This window comes from Lygodium microphyllum, chromosome 1, assembly GCF_053477565.2.
Source record: "Lygodium microphyllum isolate KBCC chromosome 1, Lygodium_microphyllum_v1.1.10, whole genome shotgun sequence".
NCBI classification, from domain to species: Eukaryota; Viridiplantae; Streptophyta; class Polypodiopsida; order Schizaeales; family Lygodiaceae; genus Lygodium; species Lygodium microphyllum.
The window spans coordinates 66,287,796-66,301,463 of record NC_141135.1 but is presented as its reverse complement, the minus strand read 5'-3'; the positions used below and the strand labels follow the sequence as shown (position 1 = coordinate 66,301,463).

General features: G+C 39.6%; 1 protein-coding gene across 1 annotated transcript; it reads right to left on the bottom strand.

The window, feature by feature from the left end:
• Positions 1–12,603: 12,603 nt before the first annotated feature.
• LOC148041211 (uncharacterized) lies at positions 12,604–13,241 on the bottom strand. Its single transcript, XM_087687648.1, has one exon. The coding sequence runs from the start codon at positions 13,196–13,198 to the stop codon at positions 12,860–12,862; it is 339 nt and encodes a 112-aa protein (XP_087543774.1). The 5' UTR covers positions 13,199–13,241; the 3' UTR covers positions 12,604–12,859.
• Between the last annotated feature and the right edge of the window lie 427 nt (positions 13,242–13,668).

The following is a 13,668-nucleotide window of genomic DNA, read 5'->3' as shown; positions in this document are numbered from 1 at the left end:
AAAAATTATTCCCCCCTTATCCCTCTAGCCGACTGACGAGCTGGAGGGGGAGGGGAATAGAAGGAGCTAGTGGAGCCTTAGGAGGGAGGGGGACCATGCGTGATGACACGCCGTGAGGAAAGATCCCCCTCCCCTCCACTATTTAAACGGGGGGGGCGCTGGAGAACAGAGGCGGAAGTCGTAAGAAATAGGGGACGGAAGGTTGTTGCCGCCTGCTGTACCGCCAGGAGGAGATGCCGTTGAATGCGTGTGGGAGTGAAGGCCTTTGCCGTGAGGAGAGACGGGAGGTGGAGGGAGTGGTCTGCCGTGACGACTGAGGGAGGGTCATCAATTCGCCGCCCAAGTCGTTGATGGTCTTCTGCTTCCACGTGGCGTGGAAGCTTCCTGGGAGAGGAAGCTTCCAAGGGGCCCTTAAGCCCCTTTTCACCCTCTTTTGTTTCCCCCCCCCCCCCCCCCCCCCCCCCCCCGGGTTCAAATCCCCCCCCTAAGCCCCCTTGTTTCCCCTCCTGGTTTTAATTTCCCCCCCCCCTAAGCCCTTGTTTCTTTTCCCTCCCCTCTTAGCTCTTTAGACTATTCAATTCACACCCATAGGCCTACTTTGTCATTAGGCTACCTTGCAGACTTCCATTCTCTTGCATTAATTCCTTCATTCACTTTTTAGATCTTTTGTGCATGTGCTCTCTTAGTTGAGCTTTGTGTTCTTAGTTTTATCAAACAAGCCGGTGTCCACACACTCCCATGTCCTAAAAATCCAATTCATCATCATGGCCTCGTATGATATCCCGTAGGGGAAAAGTAGCCGTGAGCCTCATTTTCTGCATGTATAGTTGTTGAAATTTCAACCATAGTATCATTAATATTCAGTTCATAAAAGATATCTAAAATATCTTTATTTTCAACTAATAGTCCCAATGCTCTTAGTTCCTTAGTAGCCCATTTCAATATATAGTGCTCTGCTTGCACACTAAATCTCATAACAATCTAAGATTTTCACTCTACCTTGCTTCCGATGCCTCCATAGGCACTATCCAAGAGAGAGAGTGGAAGAATGGGAGAGCTTCTTACCCATTGCTTACTTGCTTGAACCTTGCTTCTTCTCCTTCACTTCAGCCTTCAAAATCAGCCTCTCTTAGAGGTGCGGTTCTGATACCATGTCAAAAATTGCATGATGGGGGGATTTGCTTGAGCTGCTGCGCCAAACACACACTGTATACACAAGAGGAAGCTCACTCAAGAACACAAGAAGAGAGATGGAGGCCAAAACGTTTTTTTGCTAACTTTTTCTTCTTCCATACACTATACAATATAGACAAAGTATAGATAAGATACAACATAAAGGAAAGTGGCATTCTGAGTCAAGTAGTGCATAACTAACTACACTAATCGACTGGTGCTATATCTTTGCCAGATGTGGGTAGGTGTAACAAACTAAATATAATAAGTGATAAGTCAATAGCCATATGAGTATCATAATGACCACCAACATGCTAAGTGTAGATGTGCGGACCCATCTAGCCAAGTGGTCCATCATCAATGTCCACACGTGTTGAGCTTGCCATCTCAACAATTGTTTGTCTGTTGTGACCTAAGTTACGTGAGCAAACACTGTGACTGAAAGGATTAATTAAGAAAGATAATTTTATTTGTTTAGCATAAATGTGTTAGGTAAGTAGATAACTAAAACTATCTACTATGCATATGGGGTTTGATGGAGGAAGGCCAAGGTCGCATAATCTAAGAGACTTGATCTTGAAAGAAGACTTAACGGGTTGCTTTTGGCGACTCTGGTTTTTCCTGCCATGTATCGGGGAGCATTAAAATCTGGACACCAAAGATAGATGCGAATAATTTGCAAAGCAGGATTAGAGCTGATTGGTGTGCAACTTGTCTATTCATAGAAATGTGGATCCTACCAGATTAGGGTTTGGCTTATGGAACGCAAGATACTCTCTAGGAACACATTTCTTTGAATGAAACTTTGGTAATAATTGAGTTTTGGGGCTGTAATAAAGATCAAATCAACTTTTAATGCATTTTTAAAGCTCAATACTCCCTCTTAGCCCCAAAATTGGGACCAAGAAGGGACTCTCAAGCATAGTTGGCTGAAATACCATTTTGGGGATATGAAATGGAAATGTGAAATAGACCGAAACATGTTTGGGGACAGCCATTTAGGGACATGCAAGGTATACTCCAGGTTTAGGCCTCTTTCTCACTTTGCAAGCTACATGTGGAGTTTTCACTTGTTCTCCTCAACTCTTTGCCCTCTTTTACCTACTGCTCACTCTCTTTAGCTACCATTCGCTTCTCCTATTGTAGATCATTGCTGTCTATAGCCCCTAAACCCTAAATTCCTTATCCTCCCTAATCTTTTTTCGTGCATGTCAGCACTATTTGTAACTGTTTTTCCTCAGATTTGACGCTGTTTTTCATTGTTTCCAGCAAGCTATCCCTCTCTTCTCTTCCGTACTCCACTGTTCACACTCATTCGGGCTGGTTTTCCCCCCTTTTGCTGGTAACAAATAAGCCCTATTGGGCTGGCCCGCAGTTATTTTGGCCGTCTGAGGCCGTTTCAGGCCCTATTTTAGAGCCGCAAGGTTGCGGACAACAGTTTCAAGGTACAGTGTGATTTCGGCTGTATTGACCAAAAGTAGGTGCACAGGTTACATATTTTGAATCTGTAACTTTTTGAGGTGTTTGCATAAAGAAAATATAAGGTTTATCTACAAATAGGTTGGGGATTACATGTACTATTGAGCAATTAGTGAAAAAGATTGCTTTGTGTATTGCTATGCACGTGTTGTGAAAGATTGCAGAAGACTAGCTTGTTGTGATGTATCCTTTTTTGTGATAATGGTAGAGAACAGTGGAAGTCCCATTATTGAGAAGCTCGACAAAAACAACTACCCTTCATGGAAGTTCCGTGTGATGAACTTCCTCATTGGAAAGGGCCTTTATAAGTTTGTTTCACGTGAAGAAAAGGAGCCAGAGCTGGGGCCGACTGTAGATGAATTAAAAGCATGGAAAGAATGGAAAGTGAAAGACAAAAAGGTGATGTACTAGTTATCTACAGTCATTGATAATACAATGTTGGGACGTATCAAGAATACATAAACTTCACATGGAGCTTGGACAATTTTTGAGAACATGTTTTCAGTAAATACAAAGGCACAAAATATTCAACTCAAGCAAGAGTTGAATGCCTTGAAGAAAGGGAAAATCTTTGTCAATGAGTATGTGTTGAAGGTGATAAGCATTGCATATGCTTTAGCAATGATTGATGCAATGCCTGATGATGATGATTTGGTTTCATCCACTTTGAGTGGTCTTAATAATGAGAAGGCATGGAAATCATTTGTTACTTCAGTATACGTACGGAAGCCATTTCCAGATTTTGATGAGCTGATCTCTCTTATGATTACCAAAGAGATCAATATGTAGGGTGACTCATCTGAAAAAAATGGTGAACAAGTTCAAGCATTTTACTCAAGTTCAGGAAGGGAACATTGTAGATTCTCTTCAAGAGGTTGTGGCATGGGACGTGCTGGCGATAACTAGCAAAACAAGTTCAATTAGCAATTTGGTGAAATGCAGGTTTCAAGAAGCCAAGGAAACTTTAGAGGCAGGGGGAGCTCTAGAGGAAGAGGTGGATGGCAGAATAGAGGTTCTAGAAATTCTGCTATTGCTTGCCATTATTGTGGCAAAACAGGCCATATTGTAGCCCATTGCTATGCTAAGAAGGATGACATTCGCAGTGGTAAATCGCAGCAAGGAAACTATACATTGTCTTCATGACAGAATGAAGACAAAAATGAGCATATGTTTGTTATGCAACATATGATGAATGCAGTTACAGGAAAGGGGACACATGATGATGTATGGTATGTCGATTCAGGCGCATCTAATCATATGACCAGTCATGTTGAATCGTTTTGAGAGATGCATGACTTATAAAATCTAGGTTATGTGCAGAAGGGTGATGATTCATGCCACCCAATTTCACACATTGAAAAGGTTGCCTTGTCGTTGTATGATGGCCAGACAAAGAGTCTGACAGATGTATTACATGTGCCATGAATCACAAAGAATCTAGTGTATGTTGGCCAAATGGTAGAGCACGGGTTGCAGGTCGGATTCAATGCAAAAGGTTGTTTTGTAGAAGACTTTAATGATAAGTGCAGCTGGGTCGCAAAAGGAAGTAGAGTTGGCCGCATGTTCACTTTAGATGTTGGAATTCCTATAGTGGATGCTACTGTGTATGCTAAAGGAAAATGAGTAGTTGCAGATATTGAAATATGACATAAACGTATTAGACATGCAACTGTGCAAAGACTGAAATTAATGCAATCCAAAGAATTGGTTATAAGGTTGCCTTCTTTTAGAGTTGCAAAATTGCATAAAGTCTGTGAAGCATGCCAGTTTGGTAAGCATGTAAGATAACCCTTCTTGCATGACAGAGAAGTGAGTAGAAAAATACTTGATGTAGTGCATACAGATGTTTGGGGGCCTACACAGAATATATCTCTTGGTGGCAGCAAATGCTTTGTCACATTTATTAATGACTGTTCAAGGAAGTTATGGGTATACTTCATGAAGGAAAAGAGTGATATGTTTGAGTACTTCAAATCTTTTAATGCAGTTGTTAAAACATGAAATATACTTAAAAGTGAAGTGCTTGAGATTAGATGGAGGGGGAGAGTACCTCTCTAATGAGTTTAGTGGATTCTTGAGGACTCATGGGATAAAGAGGCAATTTACTTGCAAGTATATCCCACAGTAAAATGAGGTTGCAAAAAGAAAAAATAGACATATTGTAGAAGTTGTACGGGCATTAATGGCTGAAAAGAATATGCCAAAACATTTTTTGTCTGAAGTTGTCCATACTGTTGTCTATATTATGAACAGAATTCCCATAGCTATGGTTCATGGGATGACTCTCCTGAAGAATGCTTTACTGGCAAGAAGGCCGATGTATCACACTTGAAGGTATTTGGATGTGTTGTATATGTTCATGTGCCAGATGAGCTATGAAAGAAGCTTGATCCAAAGGAAGAAAAATGTATTTTTATTTGATACTCTTTAGAGCAGAAAGGGTATCGTTGTTATAACCTTGTCACAGGTGAGTTCAGAGTGAGCATGGATGTTATCTTTGATGAGATGGGTAGCTGGTATGCACCTAATGGTGATGTATTGAATGATGATAATGATCAGGATAACTATGTGCAGAAAGAAAAATAAGAATCACGGAGTCATAGTGGACTAGAAACATCATGTGGTACTATACCTATAGTGAGCCCTTGGTCTGGGAGACTAAGGAGTAGCTCCACATCTTCAGGTAGATCTATAAGTGCTGTAGGGAAGGACAAAGCAAACAAGAAAGTGTTGGATGGTAATGATGCATCTACTAGTCATTTGGGATTTGATGGAGATTCTAGTGGTTCGGAGAGTTTGGATGATGAGCTTGGTATTCCTTCAGTCACAGGACACCAGGTGTACAGAGAGCTCGTAGTAATGTAAAGGCTCCATTGAGTGATCCAGTGATATCCAGATCTAGCAGGGTCAAATATCCTATTAAAATATTTAGTTTTGAAGGTTATGCAGATCACCATTATGCTTATATGGTGAAACTAGTTGAGGATGTTGAGCCCACTTGTTTTAAGGATGTTGTTGGTCATGCTCATTGGGATGCAGCAATGGATGAGGAGATGGTTGCATTAGAAACCAATAAGACTTGGGATTTGGTACCCTTACCTAAGGGTAAGAAAGCTATTGGCTGTAAATGGGTTTACAAAGTCAAGCATAATGTAGATGGTTTAGTTAGTACATATAAGGCTAGGCTAGTTGCAAAAGGCTATGCTCAAACATATGGCATAGATTATAAAGAGACATTCAGTCCAGTTGCTAGGATTGCAACTGTTAGGTGTGTGATTGCCTTGGTAGCAGCCAAAGGTTGGAGTTTGCATCAAATGGATGTTAAGAATGCCTTTTTGCATGGTGAATTGCAAGAAGAAGTGTATATGGAGCAGCCAACAGGTTATGAGGATTTAGAGTATCCCACATATGTGTGCAAGTTAAAGAATGCACTCTATGGGCTGAAGCAGGCACCTAGAGCATGGTCTGACAAGATTGGAGAGTATCTTATCAATATTGGATTTTGTATTTTTGATGTTGATCACTCACTTTATGTGAGAAAGAGAGATGCAGGTTTGGTCATCATAGTCATCTATGTGGATGACTTGATTATTAGAGGTGATAGTGACAATGGGATTATTGAAGTTAAGGACTTCTTGAAGAAGAAGTTCGAGTTAAAAGATTTGGGTGAGCTGAGTTACTTTCTTGGTATTGAGGTGATCACATGTGATGATGGTATATGGGTATCCCAAAGGCAGTATGGCTTGGATATGTTATCCAAGTATGGTATGAGAGAAGCCTCTTTCAGTACCATTGAAGCAAAATGTGAAGTTAAGTGCCAACATTGGGGATGAGATAGAAGACCCTACTATGTTCAGGAGGATAGTAGGGAGTTTGATTTACATGACTATCACAAGGCCAAACTTGAGCTATGCTATTGGCCTTGTCAGTCAGTTTATGCAGATGCCTAGAAAGCCTCATTTGGATGCAATTAGACGTATATTGAGATATGTGAAGTCCACTTGACATTATGGACTTTTTTATGAGGCAAGTAAGGATGTACAGGTCTTTGGATACACAGATGCAAATTGGATTGGTAGCATGTCAAACAAAAGATCTACTAGTGGATTCATGTTTTCCCTTGTTAGTGCAACAATTACATGGAGCAGCAAAAAGCAACCTACAGTTGCTTTATCGAGTACGGAAGCTGAGTATAGAGGTGTTGCTATGGTAGCATGTGAGGTGGTATGGCTGTAAAAGTTATTAGGTGATTTGGATGTGCACGGAGATGATTTAGTTTTCATTCATTGTGACAACATGAGCAACATACAGTTAGCTAAGAATCTAGTGTTCCATGCTAGGACAAAACACATTGAGGTGCACTACCACTTTGTGAGAGAGAAGGTACTTGCAGGAGAGATTGACTTGGTATATGTCATCACACAAGATTAGATAGCTGACATTTTCACAAAGGCATTAGGTACAGAGAAGCTTCAAAAGTTCTGAAGCTTACTTGGACTTGCAGAGATAAAGTTGAGCTTGAGGGGGAGTGTTGAGATGGCAAGCTCAACACATGTAGACATTGATGATGGACCGCCTGGCTAGATGGGTCCACACGTCTAAACTTAGCACGTTGGTGGTCATTATGATACTCACATGGCCACTGACTTATCACTTATTATATTTAGTTTGTTACACCTACCTACACAGTTGGAAAAGATATAGCGCCAGTCGATTAGTGTAGTCGGTTATTCACTGTTTGGCTCAAAAGGCCACTTTCCTTTATGTTGTATATTATCTATACTTTGTGTATATTGTATAGTGTGTGGAAGAAGAAGCAAAAATAAGCAAGAAAATGTTTTGGTCTCCATCTCTCTTCTTGTGTTCTTGAGTGAGCTTTCTCTTGTGTATATAGTGTGTGTTTGGTGTAGTAGCTCAAGCAAATCCCCCCATCATGCGATTCTTGACAACAATAAAAACAATCCTTTGAAATATAACTTCTTTATTTACTAGAGAATCTTATACAAGCGTTCACCTTCCATCCATATGGAAGAATGATTTGAAGGCCTTTATTTTACCAAGATTTTTCCCCTAATTAGTAATGGGGTGTTGAATAGTGCATGAGGGAGACGAGGAACGGAGAAAGAGAGAGGAGAAGAGAGACACGAGACACCGAAAGTGGAACCCTAGAAGTGTGTCAACTGAGCACACATGATAGGAATATATAGAATGGACCTGGGGCGCTATATATAGATAGACTATATATAGCTAACACCCCCACTCAAATAAAGGTCCCTTACTATGGATGACCTGGGGCACTATATATAGATAGACTATATATATAGCTAACACCCCCACTCAAATAAAGGTCCCTTACTATGGATGAAAAAACCCTTGGGGGGTCAAGGGAAAAACCCACAGCTCTATATAGGCCTACCGTTATATTAATATTCAAAATATAAAATTACAAAGTTGAACTTACAAGAGCCTATTCATAGGCATCAAAGAAGCTATATCACTCCTAAATTACAACAACCTATTGAGAGGCATCAAAAGAGCCTTGTCACTCCTAAATATACAACATGTAAAATAAGGATAAGCGACATCACTGCAAATGATAAAATCTCCAAGAAATTCCTTCAACTGAACTTGGGATGTAAGCAGTATATCTGTCACATCAAAACTTAAAGAAAAAGCATTACAGTGACATTAGAACAACACAAAGTCTATAGAGACAGTTCGTGACGCCGCTCTATAGACAACATAACACATGTGGGGCCCCATGAACAGAATATAAATAAAACAATTTGTCATTAGCTGGAATATAGACGCTCATCAACTGGAAAGAATATAAACGAAATAATGTGTCATCAGCTGGATTATAGACCCTCATGAGCTCGAATAACGAACGAGGACGATCACTAGCTGGCTGGAAAGAATATAAACGAAATAATGTGTCATAAGATGGAAAGAATATAAACGAAATAATGTGTCATCAGCTGGAATATAGACAAACGAGGACGATCATCAGCTGCAAAGAATATAAACAAAATAATATGTCATCAGCTAATGTGTCATCAGCTGGAATATAGACCCTCATCAGCTAGAATAACGAACGAGGACGATCATCATGAATCTGAGTAAAAGTCAAGATATTAATAAACTCTCACAATGAGTACCATAGTCTATCTATATATAGCGCCCCATGTCATCCATAGTAAGGGACCTTTATTTGAGTGGGGATGTTAGCTATATATAGTGTTAGCTATATAGTCTATCTATATATAGCACCCTAGGTCCCCTCTATATATTCCTATCATGTGTGCTCAGTTGACACACTTCTGGGGTTCCACTTTCGGTGTCTCATGTCTCTCTTCTCCTCTCTCTTTCTCCGTTCCTCATCTCCCTCATGCATTGTTCAACATGGGGCCCTTAGGAAGTCTGTCCTTAGTCACGTAGGATTTTGACATTTCTTAGGAGCTTAAGAGTTTATTGGCCAAAGCCTCCCTGACACCCTCAACTCATCCTCCCAAGGGATTCCCCATGGAGTAGCCACTTGGTGAAGGATTTCGTAGCTAGCCTTGGGGGCAGTCTAGTATGCTTTCCTTTTATCCTATTGTAAATTTGGTATATTAAGATTTTGACCAATTCAATTAATCTTTCTAACTACATTAAGTCAACTTGATGCACCATTTACAAGTACAAGTAATTCTTTTTCAAGTAATATTTCTACACAATAGGAAGGTAATCATAGTAATGTTTTAACCTAGTAGCAATTATTTTCAACCTGGTCCTATCTCCTTCTCTTAGATTTTCCTAGTTTCTCTTTGGATTTTCTAGGTTCCTTTGATTTCTCAATTTTAACTAGCCTTGTTTGTTGGATTTATCCTTGGTTATTCTTAAACTTTAAAACCTATTTTGACCTTTGCCCACAACCTTTATGAGTCTAAATCTTTATTGAAGGTTGGTTGATTGACCTTATTATGAGTCTTGATTATTTTCTTTGACTCCTATGAGCTAGGATATGGTTAAATTTTATCTTTACTTGTGAAAACTAAGTTGGAAACGTTGGAATCTTGATTTCTACCTTGAAAGCTACGTAAGCTAACAAGAAAAGTATTTCTCATAGGAATTTTAGGCTTCTATTTTCTTGAAAGAGAATCATATTGGCATCATATTGGCTTTTTAGTTACTTTATGAACTAGGGTTTGTACTTTACTTTTTTATGTTGATAAAACGAGTTGATTGGAATATCCTAGGCTTCTAATGGCTACATACGTAATTTGATACTTTCTAATGGCTAAATATGCAATTTCATAGTTTTAACTCAGTTTTGATAACAATGAGATTTTCTCTATTTAAGAGGGGATTTTTACTCAATGAATTTAATGACCTACTTTTAACTAAATTAATTCCCTTTTTCCCATATTTACATGATTTATAAAATCCAAGAAAAATATTCTTGATGCAACTACTTGATTCTTAATTCTTACTAAAATTTGTTGTGGATTTTCTAATAAACCTTTCTAAATTAAAAGTTGATTTATTTGATGCACTTTGTTTATATGTAGCCAAAGCAAGATTTAATTCGATGCATTGTGATGTTGTGAAATTTAATCAGCAATATTAGTTAGCATACTTTATCTATGCTTGATGAATATGTCAATCTTGAACATCTTTTGCTTTGGCTACCACTACACAGAGAAAGCTTGCTCTAATCATATATGCCCTATGGGACAATTTATGTGTAGGTTTAAAAGGCTCTCAAAAGGTCTCATGCCTCTCTCTCTATCTCTCCCTTGATTTATTCTCCCTCTCTGAGTCCCTCTTTTCCTCTCTCTTAAGCTCTCCTCTCTCTCTCCCTTTAAAAAAAAGGCCAAACAAATCAACTAATCTATAATTTTCTCTCTTTCTCTATTTCCTTAAAGCAACCAAATCATAATTTCTCCTCTCTCTCTCTCTCTCTCTCTCTCTCTCTCTCTCTCTCTCTCTCTCTCTCTCTCTCTCTCTCTCTCTCTCTCTCTCTCTCTCTCTCTCTCTCTCTCTCTCTCTCATATAGAAATTTCAAATTTCATGATCAAGAAACTCAAAATTGGACACAACAAATTATATTATCATATATTCTATTTCTCTTGATCACACACACAAACTTTCTCACTCAAATTTGTTACAATAAAGCATGCATGTATGCAAACAACAAACACTACCTTGAAGCTATGGTATTCTTCAAGTATAGTGTGGAGCAAAGAGAGTGTTTAGAAGATAAGCAAGCAAAGAAATTAAAAGTCATGAAAAGTATGGATAGAAGCTCTTGTCATTCAGGTGTTTTTAAAACTTTCATTCTCACTTTCTCTTGATACACTCCTTCATATAGAATGTATAGCAGCAGAGAAAAGAAATGTTTCATCTGAAGGGTAAATTTTAATAACATTGATATGCTCATTAAAACACACATCAAAATGCACACTATTACAAGCACTATTAATAGTGTCGAAAAGAGTTCTAGGACTCACATTGAGATATGCATCTGAATATTTAGTGAATATATATTTATGCTACCAATGGCATCAACAATACTAACACCTATAACGTGCATTTTATTTTTGCACATTCTTTTTAAAAAATCACATAGATGTCCCCACCATATGTTGTAGCATTTCAGAGATGCTATCAATTTTTTGTTGTATGGATGCTCAAAATGAAGGATATATTGGTAATTCTTTCAAATTATCCAACTCAAGAAATCTTATAAATGCCCTTTTCAAAGGATTTTTTAACTAGGAGGGATGTTATAATTGAGAGAGCATGTGGTTGAATCCGTTTTCAAGTGGTAAGTTATATTTTCTATTAGTAACAATTTCCAAACCATAAGCTACAACATGTTTATTATTTTTTGAAAAAATTAAACTTGGGATCATAGAGGTGACAAATTTAAACCTTCTCATAAGATGATTGGGGTACGAGATGTGGATAATAAATCTTGGGTCTTTATTTTCAAGTAGAACTTTTCTCTCATCACAGGGAAGCTCCAAAAGATGAAAATGGATTGGTTGTAAAGTAGCTTGTTAATAGTGCTACTATATAATCAAGGGAGGCACCTTTTCTTTAATTAGGGTTGCTAGAAGTTGAACTTCTAGTAAAGGGTTTTTTAATTTCACACTATGATGTCCTCTTTTGATCGCAAGAGGTGGAGCAAAGCTTGAGAACTTAGGCACTTCATAGATTGTGGTGGATTCAAGCTTCTTTTTTGTGTGTGGGGAGAGTATACATCTATCAATGAGTTTTATGCCATCCCCCTTTCCCAAGGGGGATACCAACATGATGAGTGAGAGTCAAGTATACATCTATCGATGAGTGTTATGCCATCCCCCTTTTTGAGAAGGGGGCTACCAACATGATGAGAGTGAAAGTCTTGTTCATAGCTATAATAATTAGTTCCCTCTAGTAATAAAATACTAAAGAGAGCTTGATGAAGTCGTGCGCATCATCAATCTAGTTAGGATCATCGAATGTCAAAGTAAATGACTGATAAATATGTTGGGGATGTTGTAGATATTAGAAAGTGGTCAAATCGTAGGATCGAGCTATTTTTTCATATCCAAATTTATGGCCTCTAGCATCACATGCACATCTAATGAATGCACAAAGGTAGTTCATATAGTTATACAAAGATTTGACATCTTTTGTATCCTTGAGCATGAGTGTGGATATCTTTAGTGATATATTGTGTGTGTGTGTGTGTGTGTAGCTAACATCTCTAAATCCTCACGTGCTTTATTGACGTATATGTGTGTGTGTGTGTGTGTGGAAATCATTTGAACGAAATACTGGCTAAATGGTAATCGAATGCACGTCTGTGTCCTGATGGACTATGTAACTTGCACAAAGTAATCGCCCGATGAGACATCTCGATACAATGATTCAAAGGTCATCTTGCTAGATTAAAGCGAAAGAAACGATGAGCGCTTGCGCAAATCGGCACGACGGATGATCGATAGCTAGCGATAATTTGATCAGCGCGCGTAACCTTAAAGTTTGAAGGACGCGAAGAAAAGGATGGTCGGAAGCGGGAATGATATTACGAAGTAACAAGCTACAGAGAGGAGCAAAGATTGTAGCTGCGGCCTGTAGGTATACCAGATTCCAATTATATATATGTCGTACTATTATTGTTTCTCGATTCAGAGACGTTGTCCTACAGTTGGCTGCTGTTAATTATACGCGATCATCAACGGGCGCCGCAGAAGGAGCCGGAGACGCCGCAGCCACGGACGATCTTGGAGATGACGGAGGAGCCGATGCCGGGCGGGATGTTCTGGCAGAGGCAGGCCACGGTGGCGGGCTTGATGGAGCGCACCACGCCGCAGCAGTTGCGGTCCGGGCGCGCACTGCCGCTCGCGAACTGGGCGCACGCCGACGCCAGCGCATTGATGGTGCCCTGGCACGCTGGAGCCGCCTCGGCCATCTCACTAGGCAGCACTAGCGCCTGCAGGAGAACTAGCACCAGCATGGCCAGCATGATGATATTCTTGCTCATCGCTACCGGCTTCGTCTGCAGCTGGGCCATCTCTCTCTCTCTCTCTCTCAGCCTCAACTGATCAGAAGTAGACCGAGTGCAGTGTAGACGGCGTGCTCCCTTGCGCCCTCTTTTATAGCTGTAAGTGATCCCTGGCTCTCTCTCCTCCACAGTCAGACATATCCTGACCCCCTCTCTTTATTATCGTCAACGATTCTCTTTATTTGCATGGGTACGGCGCGGCGAAAAAGGCCCAGGGGCCAGGACTTAAACCCAAAACGCGTATAAAACCGAGATTTGTTGTCAAGCGCGAAAATTTTAAAACAACGATCCAAATTGGCTTCGTGGAAATTTGGATATTGTAAATGCTAAAAGGTGCAAATGGTAGGTGAAATGTCACAATTTAGAAGTAAGACACAAGTAAGAGGATGATAATTTTTCATAGTAGGCACAATTGCAAGTGGTAGGCGAAATGTGGCAAAGAAGAAGAGACAAGCTATAAGAGGATGATAATTCATAGA

What these genes read in the sequence shown, in the direction of transcription:
- LOC148041211 (XM_087687648.1), bottom strand. Translation starts at nt 13,198, where the DNA reads ATGGCCCAGCTGCAGACGAAGCCGGTAGCGATGAGCAAGAATATCATC.